The 21,708-nt window shown below is 39.6% G+C and overlaps 1 protein-coding gene across 6 annotated transcripts; it reads right to left on the bottom strand.

The window, feature by feature from the left end:
- Positions 1 to 320: 320 nt before the first annotated feature.
- LOC122700176 (bromodomain-containing protein 8) lies at positions 321 to 21,649 on the bottom strand. Of its 6 annotated transcripts, XM_043912865.1 has the most exons (22): positions 21,294 to 21,647; positions 19,985 to 20,081; positions 15,113 to 15,182; positions 13,417 to 13,466; positions 13,057 to 13,179; positions 12,861 to 12,941; positions 12,356 to 12,420; positions 11,578 to 11,714; positions 10,821 to 11,039; positions 10,282 to 10,426; positions 9,233 to 9,442; positions 8,567 to 8,847; positions 7,785 to 8,237; positions 7,375 to 7,471; positions 7,123 to 7,169; positions 6,132 to 6,346; positions 5,864 to 5,956; positions 5,600 to 5,668; positions 5,028 to 5,205; positions 2,835 to 2,939; positions 2,314 to 2,358; positions 321 to 697 (listed from the first exon to the last, which is right to left on the bottom strand). In XM_043912865.1, exons 1-22 carry the CDS (start codon positions 21,310 to 21,312, stop codon positions 638 to 640), a joined length of 2,859 nt encoding a protein of 952 aa, XP_043768800.1. In that variant the 5' UTR covers positions 21,313 to 21,647; the 3' UTR covers positions 321 to 637. The 6 variants fall into 6 exon arrangements, with proteins under 6 accessions (XP_043768800.1, XP_043768802.1, XP_043768804.1 ...); XM_043912867.1 differs by lacking the exon at positions 15,113 to 15,182 and having other exon boundaries at positions 21,294 to 21,648; XM_043912869.1 differs by lacking the exon at positions 10,821 to 11,039 and having other exon boundaries at positions 21,294 to 21,648.
- Positions 21,650 to 21,708: the final 59 nt, after the last annotated feature.

Below are 21,708 nucleotides of genomic sequence, written 5' to 3' on the forward strand. Positions count from 1 at the left end.
GAGGATAAAAATGGTATCTGTATTCATGCTTAACTCTTTAAACAATGCCATGAACAGAACACTGAAGACCTTAAGTTTTCCCAATCATTCAAGAAAAGCTGAATAAGACAGTCGTGACTGCATAATGCAATACTCTTAAATATTATAAACTCAATCTTGGTTACTTACATTCTCTGACCTGTAGTAGAACAGTTCATATTATAAGACCACTTTCCTGCTCTAACAATCTCATTCCACAAATTATTAAAGTTACCATGCAGAACAAACTGCAAGTTTCACACACACACTCACATACTCTAAGAACACACCAAAGGCTAGAGTTTTCTTATCTTTCAGAGTTTATTGTGTACATACACATTTCACAGGTTTTTGCTTTTAAAGTCTGTACACTTCACAAGACAGTACAAACTAGCTACAATCTGCTAGCAAAACATCAGGACATTAACACAGCCCATGATTTTTGCCCTAAAACAGGCAATTGTGCTACTCCAACTCTCTGAGAGAGACTTTCCCAGCTTATATCATGTGGCCCAGGCACCTCCTCTTCTGTAACTTCAACTTCTGAAACTGGGCCACAAGCCCAAGCGTTATCTTTACTTCTGTTTCAGGTTCAGCTCAGTGCAGATACTCTGAGGCTTCACTTTTTCATCTTCATATCTGCTTCAATGGCACAGCGGCGCCCCCTGGTTCCCCCATCCTAGATGACAGGCAGATAAAGAAAGGGAGCGTGAATGAGTTACCTATGACGTAAGGGAGAAGGTGCAACAAGAATGCTGGGGATTTGGTTTTAGGGGGAAAGACGGGGGGAGAATCAACAGAAAAATCCAGGGAATGAGGGGCATTTAATGGTCCTCCCACAGAGTGGGCTAAAAAGCACCTTTGAGTAGTGTGTGAGAAGAAATAACAGGACAGAGTAACTTGCTCCTGCCCTGGGGTCCCACAGAACGACTGAGTCATCCCACCCAGGCCCCAAACAATGTGCAAAGGAACAAGAAGAGTAAAAGATGGGTGTGAGAGCCAGAAAGGGCAGTGGATAGTGAGATTCTTGGCTAACATACCTGTCCAGCTGTTGATCCCTATAAGAAAGGCCTTTCCTGCAGACTGACCCTGGCACTAGTTCCCTAGCACCTCCTGAGTTGTTTTCCATGAGATCAGGACAATCAGAAAGCTTCTTTCCATCTGCTGCTCTCTCCCTGCAGCCCAGCTCCTTCCTCTTGTGCAATACTTTGCTGTCTTCAATAGATAAAAGATTCTATTAACCAGCCTTGCAACAACCAGTCAATTGCTTCGGGATACACAGTCACTGTTGCAGGCCAGTAAGAAAGAATGGAGACTACAGTGTTCTGTCTGTTGTACAGGCTGAGACCTGTAGATAAGATGAGCTAGTGAACACTTTAGCTGGGCCAGGCCACTTTCACATTTCTAGTATGCAAGGACTTCTTAGAGCTCATGAACACAAGTTGCCTCTGAGACAACATTAAGTATAAAAATAACACCCTTGCATTTGTATAACACTTTAATTTTTTTTCCAAGCCAGTTTCACACCTATTATTTCATTTTATCCTCACAACATCCCTGTGAGGTAGGCTGGACAGGTACCTCATTATATTATCTCCATCACACAGATGAGGAAAACAAGGCTCAAGGAGAAAATCCAGTGAGTTTTAAAATCAGATGGTTTTCTAGGCTGATATCCCTTCATTATATCATGAATTAGTGCCTCATAATGAACACAGTCAAAAGTTTGTTCAAATCAGAGAGGAAAAGAAAGAAGTCTTTAGGTTAGCTTTATTAAGCTTATCTCTAATTCCACCAGCCACTACTAAAGGTAGGGGTCATTGTTACTGAGATCTTTACCTTAAATTTTTCTGGATGTTTATGTATCAGGCATCACTCTTGCAACTTATTATTAGAGGAAAAGGAAAACAAACAAACAAAAAAAAAAACCCATGCGCAAAGTATCTTTTTAAATGCCAGTTAGCAGCTGCTGCTCTGAGCAATCTTCTATTTGTAAAAAAAGAACTGTCAAAAGGTGAAGTCAAGAAATGAGGAGCAGGTGCATCCTAGATCCTTACCAAGAATACCTCATTTCAGTTTAGTGAAGTCTTGAAACAGTCCCTACCCAACCCACACACACACACATGCAGAAAGACAGGAATGCAGAAGAGGCAGTTTCTTATTTGATGACTTGAATAAACAGAAGTTTGAGACATTGCCACAGTCTGCACGTTGGATTTCCCTCTGCCACCCACCCCCAGCAAGAGCTGAATATCTTTGTGGCAACACCACCCCTTGCAGCCATTCAATACTTACAAAGAGAGAGAGAAGGAAGGCAGGAGAGCCCATGGGGACACTGTCCTGTTAGAGGACAAACAAACACTGATCAGGTTCCACAGAAACTCTCAGCTGCAAGCACCCCAAACCTTAGGACAGAGACACAAGCACCACGCACACAAAGACAAAATTTTAAAACTCAAGAATAAGAGGAAAGAGATCCAAAAGCAATCTGGCCATTATGCCTCTGGATTAGGAACTGATGGTCCCCATATGCTACAAGCTAAGTCATTTCTCCCAACTTGTGAATATTCTTCCAGAGGAGATAATAATTCATTCACTCAACTCACAATTTCTCCCATATGACTGAGTTTTTCAGTCACAGCAGGTTTCTTCAATGTCTGATGGGAGCAAACAACTACCATTTTAAGATCTTGATGTCTGTATACCACTGGAATGTAGAAGCCTGGCAGTACCAAGTAATAACATAAGGTTCCTTGGATGCTTCAGACTTCTATCACTGGAACACTGGCACACATGCTCTTCCTTGGTCTCCTCACCTTCTCTGAAGCATCCTGTTTGCGGGTAGAATCTCTGCCTCGAAGACTTTTAGCACTGATCCCAGACTCAGAGGTTTGCATAATCAACTGTGTGGCCAGGAATTGCTGTAGGGAGAAGAAACAGAGTTGGCCCTAGAGACCTGATCCATCAAGGAAGAACGAAGACACCTGAGCTCTTTGTAAATAGGACTATGGTACCCTTCTGCAAACACCATGCAAATACATCTACTAATTAGAAGTTTAGCACATTAGGTTTTAATTCTTCTTGGGTATGATAAACAATCAGAAAATACCAAATGGCTCTAAGCTTTTGTTGTTGCTAGAATACAGCATCAAAATCTCTATGCTCTAACTGTATAAAACATGGAACTATACTCAGTTATCTTACAGTAACCTATAATGGAAAAGAATTTGAAAAAGAACATATATATTAGGTTGGTGCAAACGTAATTGTGGTTTCAGACCATGAATTTTAAACCATTATAACCAGGCTCAAACATATCTTTATTGATCAAAATAGGAACCATTACAATCAACACATTTTTGCCAATGAGAAATAAAGTTTATTTCTGTAGTGTAAAAACTCGTGCTTTGGGATTCAACAAACTCTTGGAGAGCATTTTCTGCCTCCTACTGAATGTGGAAGCATCTTCCCTACGAAAAGTTGTTGAGATGCTTGAAGAAGTGGTAGTCAGTTGGCGAGAGGTCAGGAGAACATGGCAGATGAGGCAAAACTTCATAACCCAATTCGTTCAACTTTTGAAGTGGTGGTTGTGTGATTTGCAGTTCGGCATTGTCATGGATAAGAACTGGGCCCTTTCTATTGACCAATGCCGGCTGCAGGAGTTACAATTTTTGGTGCATCTCATCGATGTGCTGAGCATACTTCTCAGATGTAATGGTTTCACAGGGATTCAGAAAGCTATAGTGGATTAGACCACCAAACAGTGACCATGACCGGATTTTGGTGCAAGTTCAGCTTTGAGAGGTGCTTTGGAGCTTCTTCTTAGTCCAGCCACTGAGCTGGTTGTCGCCTGCTGTTGGATAAAATCCATTTTTCGTTGCATGCCACAATCCAATCAAGAAATGGCCTGTTGTTGCGTGGAGTAAGAGAAGACAACACTTCAAAACGGCTTTTTTGATTTGCAGTCAGCTCAGGAGGCACCCACTTATCAAGCTTTTTCACCTTTCCAATTTGCTTCAAATTCTGAACAACCATAGAATGGTCGATGTTGAGTTCTTTGGCAACTTCTCATATAGTTGTAAGAGAATCAGCTTCAATGATGGATCTCAATTGATCATTATCAACTTTCAATGGCCAGCCACTAAGCTCATCTTCAAGGCTCTCATCTCCTTTGCAAAACTTCTTGAACCACCACCGCACTGTATGTTTGTTAGCAATTCTTGGGGCAAACGTGTTGTTGAGGTTGTATATTGTCTCTGCGCCTTATGACCTATTTTGAACTCGAGTAAGAAAATCGCTTGAATTTGCTTTTTGTCTAACATCATTTCCATAGTCTAAAATAAATATAAAACACACGGCAAGTAGTGTCATTAACAAAAAAAAAAAAGAAACGTGCATTAAAATGATGTATAACATAATCACATTTATTTAACAAATTTAAGAATGTATTCCAATATCAAATGGCAAAGTTCAATAATGCAAAACTGCAATTACTTTTGCACCAAACTAATATATATATAAAAAAACTGAATCAATCTGCTGTCCACTTGAGACTAACACAACACTGTAAATTAACTATATACTTCAATTAAACTAGATGAACTGAAGCAACTTAAGTAATCACTAGGTACTAATCACTATCTCTCTGTAGAGACAGACAACATCCCTCTAAGTTCAATACCCAAAGGGTGCCTGGTAATGCAACTACATGATAGAAGTAGGTTCCCTGCAATGAAAAGGGCTGTCTACCATGTACAAACTTTATGTCACTTAAAAATATACATTCACCGTTTTATAAAAATTTTATTGACATATGCCCAAGAAAGGTAGAATATTTCCTCACAACTCGTTTAGCAAACCAACATGAGAAAACCAACATAAATGCAGCGAGAAGAAAATTGTAGTGTGTTCCTGATGGCTATTCCAAGTACAAATCCCAGCACCCCTTCCTAATATCAACACAAATCCTTCTCTTGAATAATTTAAAACACTCAGGATACTCAAAGTACCTGGATCTGCTCCAAAACATCTCGCTGCATTTCTACTGCCATATGATAGACATCGTGGTCTGAGCTATTATACATCACAGCATTCTGGAACATCAGCATAATATCACGCTGAAATTCAGCTGTGCTGCGGATCAGTCCGTTTTCAATGTTTTTCTTAATAGTTGACAAATCCATAGGCCTAAAAAACAGAGCAGGGGAAAAATGGGAGCAGAGAGGGAAAGAGGACTCAACAGGATCTTTGAATATATTACTACCACATACACTTCCTAATATATACTTTCAGTCCCAGCTGCCAAGACTCAAATATAAAGCCCTAAAATAAGTACTTAACCCCCAAACAAGTACTTAACATAAAAACAAAAAGTCAGTCCAGTAAGTATTGAGAAAGGTAATAAAGGGGGTTAATTCTTTTTAGACTCAATGATCTAGTCAATGAAATAATTAGTTTAGTATTCTGTCATCCTTACATCAAATAAAATTTGCTTTAAATTTCCTTTCTATAGAAAAGTCCCCTAAGACTGGAAAGCTTACAATTCAGGCCAAGTTAGCAGGCTGAATGGGTCATGGCTTACCTCTGTACAATGCTGTGGTAGCCAGGTGCTATGTCATCTGTAACAGGCTGCAGGAAGACATTGGCATACCTGTCCAAAAAGAATTTGGTGCCAATTACTGACTTTTCCTCCAAGAAGCACAAGTAATGGAACTTGATCTAAAGGGCTGAAGGTTTTAAGAGCCAATGCTACCAGTCATATATAAGCCTATTTAGAGTTTTCTAGTTACCAACAATGAGGAAGAGCAGGAGAAAATGTTCCTATTAACTGGTAAAGCCCACTCACCTATGATTAGCTGCAGCTCTCCATACAAGCATGATGGCTTTCTTCCAGATTTTCTGTGCCTGAATAGCTTCCTGATCCTCACTACAGACAGAGCTGAAATAAAATAGGAGAGTCCCACTTGGTATAAGTCCAAAAAAAAAGGTATAACTATTTATCAAATGTTTGTTCAGGCCAAGAAAGTGAAAATGAAAAAGTAAGACTAAAAAGATCCTCTCCTACTTCTCACCTTCACTGCCTTGACCTCAAAGAAAAAATCGCTAATACTCACAACTGTGAAGAAGCAGGGCTGCTGGGGATGGAGTCTGCCAGTGTGTGGGACTGCAGTGTAGCATTGTGAATGCTAAAGCCATCGTCACTCTCACTCACAGGGGGTTCGTTATCCATTTCTGACAAATAGCCTTCTCCTTGATCTTCTTCCTTAGGCTCCTCTAGGCTTGCCGCTTCACTGACTCCATCCTCCTCCTCATCCTCACCTGGGGCATCCTTAGACATAGTGTGTTCCAGTCAACAAATTGAAAGGAGAACAAAACTATCTAGCAAAGCACATTAAACATGATCTGTCTTTTGGGTTAGATCAGTTCTAGAAAATGGCCTCACACTATTTCCTGACTGAGCCCTCTATCACTTATACTACCATCTACTTACAGATACTGATTGATCAAGTAATTTAGAACCTGGACAAAGAATAAGACCCAGGATCTTTTTAAAAGGAAGAAAAAAAAAGCTACTTACTTAAGACTAAGCTAAGAGGCGTTCCTTCTTTCCCCTTGCTCTTGAGAGGAACTCTGACCCTGGGTACAAATTATCAAAAATAGTTTTTATTTTGTGTCTCATCTGATGGAGCAAGCTCACATCGCATTACTTTAAGTCTGTTTGTTACTACTGCTTTAGTAATTCTAAAAAGAAAACTTTGGATGACTTTCTCTGCATAGTAATAATTAATAATCTGATTTCCTATATGCTCTCCCTGGCTCTGTTATCACTACTCACTCCAAATCTTCTGAATATATCAAAGCTTCTCTGTGCATTATATGCAAAGAAGGGTCTGTGTGATAGCCATAAACTTTCAGATAGGAAGCACATGTTGCCACAGTATTCCTACTATGCCTAACTGTCCACTGCAGCTTTTCCCCATGCAACTCCTTAACCAGTCTCATCTCAGAGAATAAAGACGTGAATTTACTGAAATTCATTAAAAAGGTAGTGCTATAGGGAAATCTAGTCACACAGCAAGAGGAATAAAGAAAAGTCTGAAATACCTTTATCTGGCTTCCAAAAATAGTCCCTGATTCTTCTTTCAATGAGTCTGCAGAGGAGAGAAAGACTACCTGAAGATTTTTCCACCTTAGCCCTCCCCTTCCTATGGACAATAATCCCCTGCAGCTCTCCTTTCCATGCTGACCTACTCTATCTCCTCTACTTGCCCACAACCCACAATCCCTCAGAAGCCAAAGCAAATGATTTAAAGTTAGTTACAGAGTACATATTTCCTGGCTTTATTATTTATTTACCTGACATTTCAAACTTGTGCTGAGTCTCTGCCTCTAACGGATCTTCAATGGGATTTGAGACAACATGTGATGGAGACAACATGCTTTCAGGGGATGCCTGAAGACCAAAAAAGAACAAGTACCTTAAGTCCTGGTAAATCGCTATAGCTTCTACTTTATTCTTCAATGATAATAAAACTATACAAGAAATTCTAAGTCTTATCCACGAAATATGATTCTAATGGTCACCTTAAAAGGAACAGGGTTAAGTAAATATATATAGCACTGATCATACCTATGGGCTTTGGACACCAACATGTCAAAACTCAGGAATACCACAGGAAAACCAAAGGCCCAAACTGTCACTTCTTACATAAAGTATAACCCTCTACCCTCTCCCAACCCCCTGCCAAGCCCCTGGTCTTAAATACCTCTGTCTTCACTGCTGTAAGTGGAATCTCATCACCTTTCCTACTGGAAACATCTGCTTCAGTAATTTCTCCCGTTGCTATACTTCTGGGTTCCTCGTCTAAGTCCTGACTCCTGAGTTCTGGTGGCTCCATATTTGTGGTTGGAACAACTCCAGATACGATTTCAGCCCCTGAAATGCCTTGCTCTGGTTCTGCAGGTTCCATTTTGATTTCAACACTGGGCTCCCTGATGTCCACCAGTTCATGGATTCCTTTGCTTTCTGTGTCTTCAAAGTCCAGCCTCTCTTGCTTGACTGTCATCTCTGGTGCAGGGAGAGGTACTGGCTTATCCCGTTCCTGCTGGATAGAGTGCTCCCAGGGGCCAGGCAGTGACTGGGGATCATCATTCTCTTCACAGAATGACAGTGCTGCTTCCACTGCTGCCACATCCAGCACTTCGGGATGATCATCTACCTGTCCCATAATACATACACTGTTGAAGTCACAAAAAGAAGCCCAAGTCCCTCAATTCATTAGCACCCATTGAGATGATCTGAATCTGAGCTTCTCTCTCCATCTCCTCCAGGTAGAAGAAGCAACCAATGTACAGGTACCTGTCTGGTGCAAACCAGTAGGTTGGGCAGATGACTAGTATGTCAGCATCAAAGGGCTTTGGGACTACAGAGATGGAGATGGGAAGAAGCAGGAGAGCTGTTTATGTAATTCTTACTGCAAGGAGAAGCTTAGAGAGAAGTCTATGTAGGACCCATGAGACATTCCTTGGGGCTTTGCTGAATAGTTACCTTGTCCTCAATGATGGCAATGATGTCCCCAACAGTCTCAAAATCCAGCTCTTCACCTGTGTAAGACACCGCAATATCCATCTTCTCAGCCAGATCTAAATCTTCCTTCCCATCAATGCTGGGAGCCTTTGATCCTCCAGGGGCCTCTGCTACCCCTGATCGGAAACACTCTTCTTTGATAGAATTGATGATCATGGAGATTTCACTGCTATCCATGGAAACAGTCACGGTGTGTGGATCCCCCACAGCCTCCATGGGAACACAGGTGTCAGGCTGACTCACTGAATAACAGGAAAGGAAAACCATCTCAGAAGCTTGTTACCAACTGTGCAACTGGAGATCACAGCAAAGTTTAGACAGATGTCAAGTACCCATACACTTAAGCTCAGTAGAAGTTATCTTACATCTGCCTATGTTTTCTTCTCCTCAGTTTTATCTAGAAAGGTGAGAACACATTCTCAAGCCCACTTGTATGTGTACACTTAGTCCTTTTCACCAATGAATAAATGCCACCCACTTCTTCTCATATCCTTGTTTTTGTAAGGATAAAGATAGTACATATCTACAGAGAACAGAAGCTAATGCTCTTGGTCACCTTTCTCTAAATGAAGCTCAGAATGAAATTTTGGATCTAGCTGCTGCTCAGGGCGTGGGTCAAGGACGCACCTGGAGCTACACTCTCAGGAGTGGAGACAGCCGGAGCAGAGGATGGTGCTGGCAGCGCAGGCATCATGACAATGGTAGCCTGGGATACAGATTCTACAGGGGGTGCCACAAGTTTAACTGGAGGTTCACTGGCAACAGTAGTGAAGGAAGCAAGAGGTGTGGTGAACTGTGTAGGACCAGCTTCTAAAAGCCGGGAAAGAGTGGGAGTACCTAACAAAGAGGCACACAAACGAGGTAAGAAGAAAGCACATGAACAAAAAGCAAATAATAGCCACTTTAAGACTCAACCAAGAAAATTTTTAGTCTCAAAGGATGAAAGCAACTCCTCTGTTAAATAAGCTCATTATCTATATCCTTACTTTTCCAAATCTTAAGTAAGATCTTCTGCCAAGTTTGGAATTACTCAAAGCACTAGAATTCACAACTCATATGAAAAATGAGGAGCAATTTAAAAACAAACAAAAACAGTATGAGTAAATCTGTCACTTCCACTGAAGTTAAGCATGCTATAAACCACTCAAATGTAACATCACTCAAACACCAAAATCTAATGTTTGGCATTTTATAAAACTCTTTTTTGCTTTACATTTTCTGCCTCATTTAATTATTACTACATCCTTGAGAAGTATGTATATTGCAGCTTACAAAAGAGAAAATTGAGACTCAAGAGTTAAAGTTATCTATCCAAAGTCACAAACTCAGGGCATAGCAGGCCTGAAACTCGTTAAGTCTAGCATTTTAGTTCCAAATCTTGTTTCCCTATACTATAGTCTCAGGTATCACCCTTCTGTGATCTTGCACCTTGACCATTAAGTTCACTATTCCTAATACAACCTATACCATGTTCATCTAAGATATTCCATATTTTGAAGATGAAATGGATTTATAATTTTGAGCTCCAAGTGGCTTAAGAGGTAATGCAGCTCCAAGGTTGGGCTTTAAATCTAGGATTCACAGCTGCTTAATAACAAAGGCTAGAAACCAAGGGCAATCAATGCCATGTTCAACACTGCTAAAACAAAGTAGATAACAGAAAAGTAGTGACTTACCTGAGGCAGCAGGGGAGGCTGCAACAGTGCTGGGTGTTTGCTGCATCTCCCCACCATGTATCATGGGAAGGACCCCGCCTACCTCCAGGAGGACACCTGTACTGTTCAGGTGGCCAGAAGCCACAGCCATTTCACTCTCATTGACCTACCAGGGAAGAACAGAGGTGAAGGCTACACTCAAGCTTTCCTTTACTACCACTTCCCAAAAAAAGCTCCAGCAGTTGGCCAAACTTCATGAAACTAAAAGTTAATATCCAAAGAAAATAATTGCAGACCCAGGGGAAACTCTGATTTTCAAATCTTATGGATAAGAGTTCTCTGGAGAAGAGAACCAAAATAATTATGGTTTCAGATACCTCAGGACCCAAGGATACTATCAACTACTTGTTTTGTTGTTAAATTAACGTTTAACTAGGAGATCTCTTCCTCTTTTGAACTTTTTTTCCATGTATATTTTAGGTTATATTTTAGGTCCCGGGCACTCCCTTCCAAGTTACTAAATCACCACAGCTCTCAAACACCCACAGAAGTCTCCATACCAGTCTGGGGCTAGTAGGCAGGAGGCTGCCCTTCTTCAAGAGCTCTGACAGCAGAGGGGAAGGGGGTGGAGTTGCTTTCTGTCCAAGCATCTTTTTCTGGGGTGAATCATCTGTTACTGGGGTCATGGGGGCTTCTAAGGGTGCAGAGCCTGGAGGAAGGGTGTCAGGAATTCCAGGAAACGAGGTGACTGGGGTACTCGGCAAAGTCCCAGGGGTTACCTAAGAGACAACAGAGAACCTTTATCTGACTTCTCAAACTCAGGAAGGTTCCCTACTAATCTGGATGGGTTAGTGTATCGAACTATTACTTTATTAGTCCTGAGTGGAACTGCCTAGAAACCCTCAACCCCTCTTGCTCTTAATCACACCTTTCTCCCCCCCAAATTTTTCTCTTCCACCCACTCAAACCCAAAGTGACTCAATGTTTCCACCCAACTTGCCTTTTTATAAACTCCTTACCCACTACCAATATTGTATTTACAAATAAGTCATCCTATATTTCAGCAAGAATTTCATAAGACCAGTACACTTACAAGTAATTCCTTAACTTAGTCTTTTACCTATTTCTAAAAATGCTTCAAAAGGCTCAATGTTTTTAGGTCCATTCTTATCCTAAAGCACAGAACATGATGAGTCTTCAGCATTCAGACCAAGAGGGGAACTTGTCTCTAAGCCAAAAGTGGTTTCCTCATTACTCAGCTCTCAGCTGGCTTATTGCCCCTTGCTGATCAATTCCTGTGGATGGAAATATACTCACCCCAGAGGTGGCCTCTTCCATAGTGGTTGCAGTCAAGTCCGCAAGTGGATAATCACCTCCAGGGGAGGCAGAATCTATAGGAGAGCGGACCATCACAGTAGGTAACCTCCGAGGGGGTGTTTTTACTGCTTGACGGGCTAGAACATAAAAAAGAATGATTTCTGTCTCAAGATTAAAAAAATAAAACTAGACTCTACTCTGCTATTATACAACAAAAGACAAATAGAGATGTTGTATTACTAAAGCAGTGTTAAGAATATGAATTAGAAAGCTTTCTTTGCATGTTTTTGGCCTAATTTTTCCTATGAGCAAATTCGTATACCCCAAAGTTTCCTACAGTAGGAAAGTAGTTTAAACATCCCTCAGTATCCTCTACAACAACTTGAGATTCTGCTTTAAACAAGGAAAGACCTTATTGGTTCAGAGCATGCATTCCTAGAGTTATAAATGCTTAAGTTCCTCCCCTTATCCAGTGACTGAGCTATTCGCAATCCTCTTACAGAATCTGACTTCTAAAACCTTGTTTATGTTCAGTAGGTTATTATCAGGTTTTTGTACTTAAAAGAACACAAGGTCTAGTGAGATCTGAATAGAGCTCACTTTCTAAGAGCTTCTTCCTGGACACAAAGGGACACTTTTATTCTGATGAAAGAGAAGATGACAGAGGAAAGTGTGCAAGTAAATTGGAATTAGTGGATTCTGTGTTAACAAATATTTTTCGACTGCCATCAACATGAAGTAATGTACAGTCAACTGCTAATCATTAGGTTCACCTTACCCTGATATGCCGCATCTGTAGCCTTCCTCTTTACTTCAGCCTCCTCTTCCTCCAATTTCTTTTTCCTAAAGAGAAAATTAAGGGTTAGGTCCTAGCTGACTCTAGCTCCTCCACAGTTCATAGTGCCCTCACAAGGAAATTTTTTTTTGCCAGGCTAGCTCTTTTTAGAGGAAAAGCCTAAAAAAAAAAAAAAAAAAAAAAACCCCAAAAAACCTACAAACTTTATCAGCAAAATACTACCTAACTACCAGTTCTTTACCCCAGCAAACTAGAGCCACTTTTAAGTTAGAACTAAGCTATGTTCTCACAGTGAAATGTTCTATCACATTACCTTCTAAGACTCACCACCCCCCTCCCAGCTTCCAGGCCACTCTGCAGCTGTCCCTTTCCAAAAATCTCTCAAGTCTAAAGGGGTGGCAGATGTAGGAAATAAGCCAGATTACTTAAGGAGTAAAAAGGGCAAAAAGAGAAGAAGGAGTATAGATGGAAAAATAATATAACCCACATCGCAATGTCATTGCAAAGTTCATCCAGCCTGCTGTCCATGTGCCCAGCTTGAATTAGCTCTGCATCTCTTTTCAGTCGTCTGTAGGATGAGAGGGGGGTAGACTAGGTTTGTTAATCTATTTAAAAATTTCTGACTAGAGTAAGTTAGCCCCACTTGTCTCTCCCAACCATTTTGCATTATCTCTGATAAGTACCTATATTTTTCCTGGGTTTCTTTTATCACTTTCTTTAGTTCCTCAACTCGCTCAGCAGTCAGTTTCCGAACAATGACATCTTCAACAGTTTCTACCACTTCTCCCTTTTCACCCCGTTTCCGTCTATGGAAAATTTAAAAAAAACAAACACACACAGACTTGAATAAGAAGAACATTATTTCTAGTCTCACCTGCTTTCTTTGAGGCTTCTCCACCACCTAACCAAAGATTATTACTATAGTATTTTTACAATTTTACCATACCATAATATAAATAACTTTTTTTTAAAAAAAAGCAGACTTCTACAGTAAATATTCTTCACCAAAGAGATCTGGTTCAAATGCCTGGCTCTGTACTCACTTTGGAGTCTCAGTGGTCTCTAGAAGCTCTGAGTACTGGGAAGCACAATGCTGTGAAAAAAAGTGAAAACATGATGACCAAGCCTAAAAATGGACGACTTTTAAAATTTTCAACATATTACACTAAGGTTTAGACAGGAGAGCTATGTTTAAGGTATGAGTAGCTTCCAGGAGGACAAATTACTTTGCAATCAAATCAGTTCAAAATAATCAATACCATACTACAAATATGTATTTGTATAATACATAATATAAATTCTGGCATGGAATTTGTGTATTTGGGGGAGAGACAAGCTAACAGCCAATATTTATATCTAATATCTACTGAGTAGTTACCATATACATGGCACTGTGCTAAATGTTTTCTAGGTATTATCTCAACAAAATCTTTTAAACAAGCTTGAATCAACTTTTATCTCTATTCTACAAATCAGAAAACTAAGGATCATGGTTCAAAGTTTTAAGTAAAATCATATTAAACCCAGATCTATCTAATGTACAAGACTGGGCTTTTCATTTTTTCACTCTTATGCTACACTGAAAAGGACAGTTTGTAATAGTGTGAGCATACATGGATGGATTGGCAAATACTGAGTAAAAGGAAAAGTATTCTCAACTACTCTTCATGGTTCAAAAGCCTTGTGATTTAAAAGGGCAGGACCTGGTCACGGTGGTCAAAAAGATCATCACAAAAAGTTTACAAATAATAAATGTTGGAGAGGGTATGGAGAAAAGAGAACCCTTTAACACTACTGTTGGAAATGTAAATATAGAAAACAGTACAGAAGTTCCACAAAATATAAAAAATAGAACTACCATGTGATCCAGTAATTCCACTCTGGGGCATATATCTGGACGAAACTATAATTTGAAAATATATATGCACCTCTATGTTCATAGTAGCACTATTTACAGCAGTCAAGACGTGAAGACAACCTAAATGTCCATCGACAGATGCATGGCTAAAGAAAATGATGTACGTGTGTGTGTGTGTGTGTGTGTGTGTGTGTGTGTATGCACATAATGTAATATTACTCAGTCATAAAAAAGAATGAAATAATGCCATTTGCAGCAACAAGGACAGAATCAGAGATCATACTAAGCAAAATAAGTCAGAAAGAGAAAGACAAATACCATATGATATCATTTATATGTAGACTCTAAACTACAATACAAATGAACATATGTATGAAACAGAAACAGAAACAGATTTCCAGATACAGAGAACAGACTTGTGGTTATTAGGGGGAGGGTGTGGAGGGGAGAAATTAACACACTGTAAATCAAGCTATACTTCAATAAAATTTAAAAAAGAAACAAACATACGAACAAATAAATAGCAAGATGTTGCTGTCATTTAGTTACCAGGTTGTGTCAAACTCTTTTGCGACCTGATGAACTGTAGCCCGTCCAGGCTCCTCTGTCCATGGGATTTCCCAGGCAAGAATACTGGAGAGGGTTGCCATTTCCTTCTCCAGGGGTCTTCCCGACCGGGGGTCCAACCCATATCTCCTACATTGGCAGGACGATTCTTTACCGCAGAGCAACCAGGGAAGCCCAAATGAGCAAGATACTTAAAGACAAGAAAATGGGAGTGGTGGAAGGGTTGGGGCGGGGTGGGGGCAGGCAGGACATGGAAGGGAACCCACTTTACATCTCAAAAAGTGCTCCAAAAGAACATGTACTTGGGAACTTACTTTTTGAGAGAACCAGTCTGGAGGGCGGCCAGGTTCTGCAAAGGGCTTGATTGCTCTGCTAACTGATACCCTACAAAATGAGAAAAGCATCACACACTAAATTGAAAAAAAAAAGAAAGAGAGAGAGAAGGTATACATCCACGGTTCGAGGTTTAGAGTACAAAATCTGGGGGAAAATACTGCTACTGGGAAACATTCTGGAATACATGACTATGGCAAAGGACACAGCTACTGAAAAGTCATTTTGGAGGGAAAGCATCACTGATAAACAGTTTCCCTACATGATGTATTTCCTGAGTGAAGTGAAGGTATTAGGACCTACACTAAGTTATCATTTCTGTTCATTTGGGAAATTTCTTCTTTGGTTCTTTTAGAAAATATCTGTCTTTTGAGAAGCAATATTCCAGACTCCCAAAAGTTATCTTTTGATCTACTAATACAGTTCCTAAGAAAGTAATATAAGAAACTAATTTCACAAAAGCAGCACCAGGAAGAAGGCATGGACATCCTCCCCCCAATAACCACAAGCGTGCTGATCAGACTGATGAACAGTTAGGTTTTTCCTAAGTCCTGTAACAGCACATTTAACTTATGGAACTTTCCCTCAAGAAAATATTAAACCCATAAAATAACTATGAAATATATGTGGTGATACAGAACATATTTATAACAATATTTACTGAAAAAAAAGACACAAGTTTCTGCTATGATGCACTTATACGATCTTTTAAAAAGCTAAGAGATATAAAGAAAAAGGAAAAGGCGAAAATGAAAACAGACTGAAATGGCTTGAAGCAAGAATGTGAAGGGGCTTCAACGGTGTCTATTTCTTTAAAAAGATCTGAAGGAAACACGACAAAACATTAGGATTTGTTAAATCCAAGTACCAGATACATGGGCAGTCTATATTATTCTGCCTACTTCTCTATGAGGTTGAAGTATCTCACAACTTTAAAAAGAAAACTTTTAAACTCTGTGTTGGGATGATGGTTTCACAGAGTTCTTTTATAAAAAAATTCACTTTAACATTGTTATGTAGACAGCTATCAGCAAAAAATAAAGTTTGATCCATAACAAACTTTCTTTAAATCAAAAAAAGCCTCCAAATCAAGATTTAAATATTTTTTTAAATGTACACAAAAGTACTAGGGGAAAAAAAAGGAAAAGTATTTTATAATCTTGGACTAGGGAAGAACTTTCTAATTCAGTCACAAAATCCAGGAGCTATAAGAGAAAATTTTTAATAAATAAACTATATTTTAAGACCCTTAATGTAAAAATACTACATCAAATAAAGCCAAATAGCACACCAGTTTTTAAAAAATGTACCCCAAGATGTGGATAAATGACTAATCTCCCTAATATATAAGGAGCCACCTTCACCCTCCCCACCCCACCAGTAAAATTAAAGAGAAAGACTAATAGTCAAATAGAAAAAGTGGAAGACAGTTTACAGAAAAGGAAATGCAGGTGCCTTTTTAACAGAAGATATTTAACTTCACTCATCATAGGACAGATGCAAGTGAAAGATACGAGAACTATTTCAAAGTTTTGATCTTATACTGTCAATGATCAAAAATACCTAACAACACATTCTATGAGCCAAGGCATAGAAAAACAGGTATGACATATCACCAATGGGAGTATAAATTGAAACAAATCTCTGAGTAGGGCAATTGAAATGCTTAACAAATTTTTTTTAACTTACATGTTCTTTGAATCAATAACTCTACTTTCAGTTTGTCTAAGATACAAATCCACACATAACTATACAATGCTATATTTCTATTAGCATATGTCCATCAACAGAGTGCTCGTTAAATAAATTATGGTATATCCATAAAACAGTATCATGCAGCTGTTTAAAAAAGAGCTAGATATTCGTATAAGGATGTACAATGATCTATAAGGTATAATACTAAGTAGAAGGGAAAAAAAAGGCAGCAGTGCCAAAGTAAAGTAAAATGTGCATAGCGTATAACCAATTGTATTTATTTTGAGAAAGATCTTTATTTTATTTGCTTTACATAGCAGTAAAAATTACATGTTATACACTGCATGGGTGCATGAGTGCTCAGTTGTGTCCAACTCCTTGAGACCCCATGGACTGTAGCTCATTAGGCTCCTCCATCCATGTAATTTTCCAGGCAAGAATACTGGAGAGGGTAGCCATTTCCTACTCCAGGGCCACTTGTGTTTAAAGAGGAGAGAAAAGGTGGTCCAACAGTTAAGAATCTGTCTGCAAATTCAAAGGACACAGGTTCAATTCCCACTCTGCAAAGATTCCACATGTCATGGGGCAAAGAAGGCCCTGCCTTCAGAGCCCAGACTGCAACAAGAGAAGTCACCACAACGCACACTGCAAGGAAGAGTAGCCTCTGCTCGCAGCAACTAGAGAAAGCCCGGGCACAGCAACTAAGACCCAGCGCAGCCAAAAATAAATAAAGTATTTTTTTTTTTTAAAAAGGAGAGGGAAAAAGAAAATATTTATTTGTTCAAGTATAAAATTTAATGGCAAAAAAAAAAAAAAAATTTAATGGCAGAAGAAACACACAAGGAACTGCTAATCCTGGGAGATAAGATACAGACATGTACCATTTTGAATTTTGAACTTTATGTCTTAAGAACCTCCTCAAAACATAAATACAATTTAAAATTTCAAACTTTTACTTAGTGTTCTTAAACTTTTTAAAGAAAAATGTAATAAAATATACATATTGGATTCTGTTTCAATCCAGTTTACCTGATATTTGTATAAAAATGAGTTCAGTTTATATTTGAGTTATATTTAAGTTCAATCTGAGATTCGTCAAATTACCATGCTTTGTTTTGTCGGGGTTTATCAGCTCAAGAATAGCTGCTACCTAGAGTATTCCTCTTTGAAAAGTTATTTGAGAAATACATAGAATTGTAGAAGTGTTACATGTGATCAATACTGGTGCTTTCGTAAACTCATTTGAATGGTTATAGTAGAGATAAACCCTACAAGTGCAAATGTTTATTAAGCAATTTGAACACTTAAGAAAATTAAAAGGTATCTTTAGATACTGAGAGAAAAAAAGGGGAGGAGGGTGGAGAACAAATGTTAAAAATGAGAGTATGTCCTGGTATACAAAAAGATTGGAAAACACACACAGTCCTACTTCCTTGTACTTAAAAGAAATATTCAGTGCCAAGACAAATTCTACAGGGAAAGAATGATCTTTTCAACAAATACTGAATTCTGGGATAGCTGCGTACCTACATGCAAAAGGGTATTCTGCCTTACAATCTACACAAAAATCAGCTCAAAATTGATCAAAGACCTAAATGTGGAGAGTTAAAAGCTCTTTGAATAAAATATAGATGTAAACAGTTTCTTAGCTATGACACCAAAAGCACAAGCAACAGAAGAAAAAAATAAATGTATCAAAACTAAAAACGTCTGTGCTGTAGACAATATTGAGAGATGTCAACCAAAGAAAGACAATACACAAAACAGGTGAAATGTTTACAAACAATTTGTCTAACAAGGGATTTGTGACCAGAATAAAGAATTCTTGAAACTCAATATAAAAATAATCCAAGAGATCTGAGCAGACATTTCTACAAAAAAAGACACACAAATGACTAAAAAGAACATGCAAAGATGCTCACCAACAATGGTCATCAGAGAAAGACAAATTAAAACCACAATACGATACCATTTCACACTCCGAAGTATAGCTATAAACAAAAAGACTAAATGTTTGCCAAGAATGCAGAAAAACTGGGTCCCTACTTATTGCTGGTAGGAATGTAAAACGGTGAGGCCACTTTTTAGTTTGAAAACAGTTACTCAAAAAGGTAAATATAAGAATTATAATATGATCCATTGAGAGTCCCTTGGACTGCAAGGAGATCCAACCAGCCCATCCTAAAGGAAATCAGTCCTGAATATTCATTGGAAGGACTGATGTTGAAACTGAAACTCCAATATTTTGGCCACCTGATGTGAAGAGCTGACTCGTTTGAAAAAGACCTAATGCTGGGAAAGATTGAAGGCAGGAGGAGAAGGGGACGACAGAGGATGAGATGGTTGGATGGCATCACCAACTCAACGGACATGAGTTTGAGTAAACTCTGGGAATTGGTAATGGGCAGGGAAGCCTGGCGTGCTGCAGTCCATGGGATCGCAAAGTCGGACATGACTGAGCGACTGAACTGAACTATGATCCAGCAATTCCACTATTTCAAGAGAAATTAAAACATGCCTGCACAAAATCTTGTACACAAATGTCCACAGCAGCATTAATTATAATATTCAGAAAAGTAAAACAACCCAAATGTTCATCAACAAATGAACAAAATGTGGTAAACCCATACAAGGAACTACAATTTCATCAAAACAAAGAATAAAGTACCGATACATACGCCAGCATGAACCTTGAAAGCATTATGCTAAGTGAAAGCCAGCCCCAGAGTACCGCAAAGTATATGATTCCATCTATATGACATGATCAGAATAAGCTATAGAGAGACAGAAAGTAGATGAGTGTTTGGTGAGGGAGGCAGAAATGTTAGATACGTAAAGAGATTTGTAGAGTGATTGCTTAAGGGGTAGATGTTTCTTTCAAGTGTATTTAAAATGTAAAATTAGACTCTAGTGTTGATCCTATTACAGATATACATTAAATTCTGTGAATTTAATAAATTATATTAATAAGTTTTAATAATTTTAATAAATTAAATTGTGAATATAATTTTATGATATGTGAACTGCATCTCAAGAAGGCTGCTAAACAAATACTGCTTAAAGGTTAACTACTGGAATCCACCAGTATTTACATGAAGAAAAAAAAAAAAACCAACGGTTTCTAATACCCAAGGACGCAGACATCCTAGATACCTTACCAATTTTGATCTCCACTCCTCATGACAGAAGACGCTAAACACAGCTTCTCTCGGATGGACCATGGCTCTGTAGGGCCAGTACTCAACAGCTTATGTTCTGAAAGGAAAGAAGATTTAGAGACAACCACTGAGACACTAACTCTAAGCCCCAAAGGGAGGATTAAAAGTCTAATACAAAAATGTCCTAACCTGTAAGGACAAAGTGAGCCACTATCACCAAATCTTGATTTTCACCTCTCTAGTAAACACCACCACTAGGATGGTGCCTATTCATTGCATGAGAACTGCACTTGATTATCTAGGAAAACATTTTTCTTTAAATGCCCTGGTTACTCTACCATTTAAAAAAAAAAAAAAGTCAAGTTAATTTAGGGCAGTTCTTCCAAAAAACCCAGTTTTAAGAATGCTTTATTCCAGGAACTTCCCTGGTGGTCCAGTGGTTAAGTCTGTCTTTTATTTCACTAGAAGGGACGTGGGTTCCATGATCCTGCCTACCACCAACCTCCCCGCCCCCCCCCCGGCCCCCCCCCAAAAAAAAAAAAAAAAAGAATGCTTTATTCCAAAGTGGACCCCAGGCCTTATTTCCCAGGATTCCGAGCGGCCAACCCCCCCCCCCCACTGCCCCGCCTCCTTCTTAGCATAAACTTGTTTACTTCTCTGTTATACCCATTCCCCTCAAGCTGTTAGGCCTTAAAGATCTTCTCAGTCCCTGAAACGGGGGGAAATGGCTGAGATACACGAAATGCGTTTTTTCCCTAGTGGCAGAAAAAGCTCACGATTAACATGCCCCACTTCTCTGTGAGTGCAGGCCTCAAAAATGTTCGTCAGAAAATGACTCCTTGGGACCCCGGCCATTCCACATGGCTCACAGTATCTCTGTCCGCACGCCGGAGCCTCTAAGGCACCTTTTTCCCCCTCTCACCCCGCAGAGCCGACAAACATACAAGAATTCTCTTGGGCTGCTTCTCTTAAAGCTCCGCCGCCTTGCACACCACAACTAGACAGGAGCACTCCTCGCGGCAACTAGAGAATAGTCCACGGGAAGCGACGAAGACCCAGCGCAGCCAATAAATAAAGTAAAAATTTACAAACAAAAAAAGTCCGCGGCCTTACTAAAAATGTAAGACTTCACGCTTCTGGGGCCTCAACCCCCAACCACTGGCCTTAACAGCGCCGCTAGAGCCCAAGTCTCTGACAGCTGTGGGTTCTCAGGTAAATCATTGCTTCTACTCCCTGAGAGTGTGACAAATCTGTTGCCTGGCCTTGGTTCTACAAACACCTTCCACGCAAGAGCAAGGCGAATACTTACTGCCCGTTCCCGTCGCCATCTTGGCCCCGATGTCTCCAACCCCCGAAGGAAGATTTCTGGCAGAATTGAAGCCCAAGGAACTCTGGGAAATAGAGTTCCAGCGTTTATTCGCGGTGCGTCCTGGGAAATGTAGTCCCCTCTCCCTACTCTAGGATGAACTAGCGCCCAAAATCAGGTATTCTTGTGAGTTCCTGGGAAGGAATGTGCGAAAGAACAGAGAATGGTGGCTGAAGCCTTACGATTTCCTTCAGGCTTCTTAGAAAATAAATGCCTAGGATTTAAGAAAAACTGATAAACCGAAGTTCCAGTTGACCCAGCTCCAAAATCCGACAGTTGGTAACCCGTCCCACATTTGAGCAGAGAGGTCAAGCCGAAGAAAACCGTTTCCGGGTTTCGCCCGCCCCCTTGCACTGAT

This window comes from Cervus elaphus, chromosome 9 (assembly GCF_910594005.1).
Source record: "Cervus elaphus chromosome 9, mCerEla1.1, whole genome shotgun sequence".
Taxonomy (NCBI): Eukaryota; Metazoa; Chordata; class Mammalia; order Artiodactyla; family Cervidae; genus Cervus; species Cervus elaphus.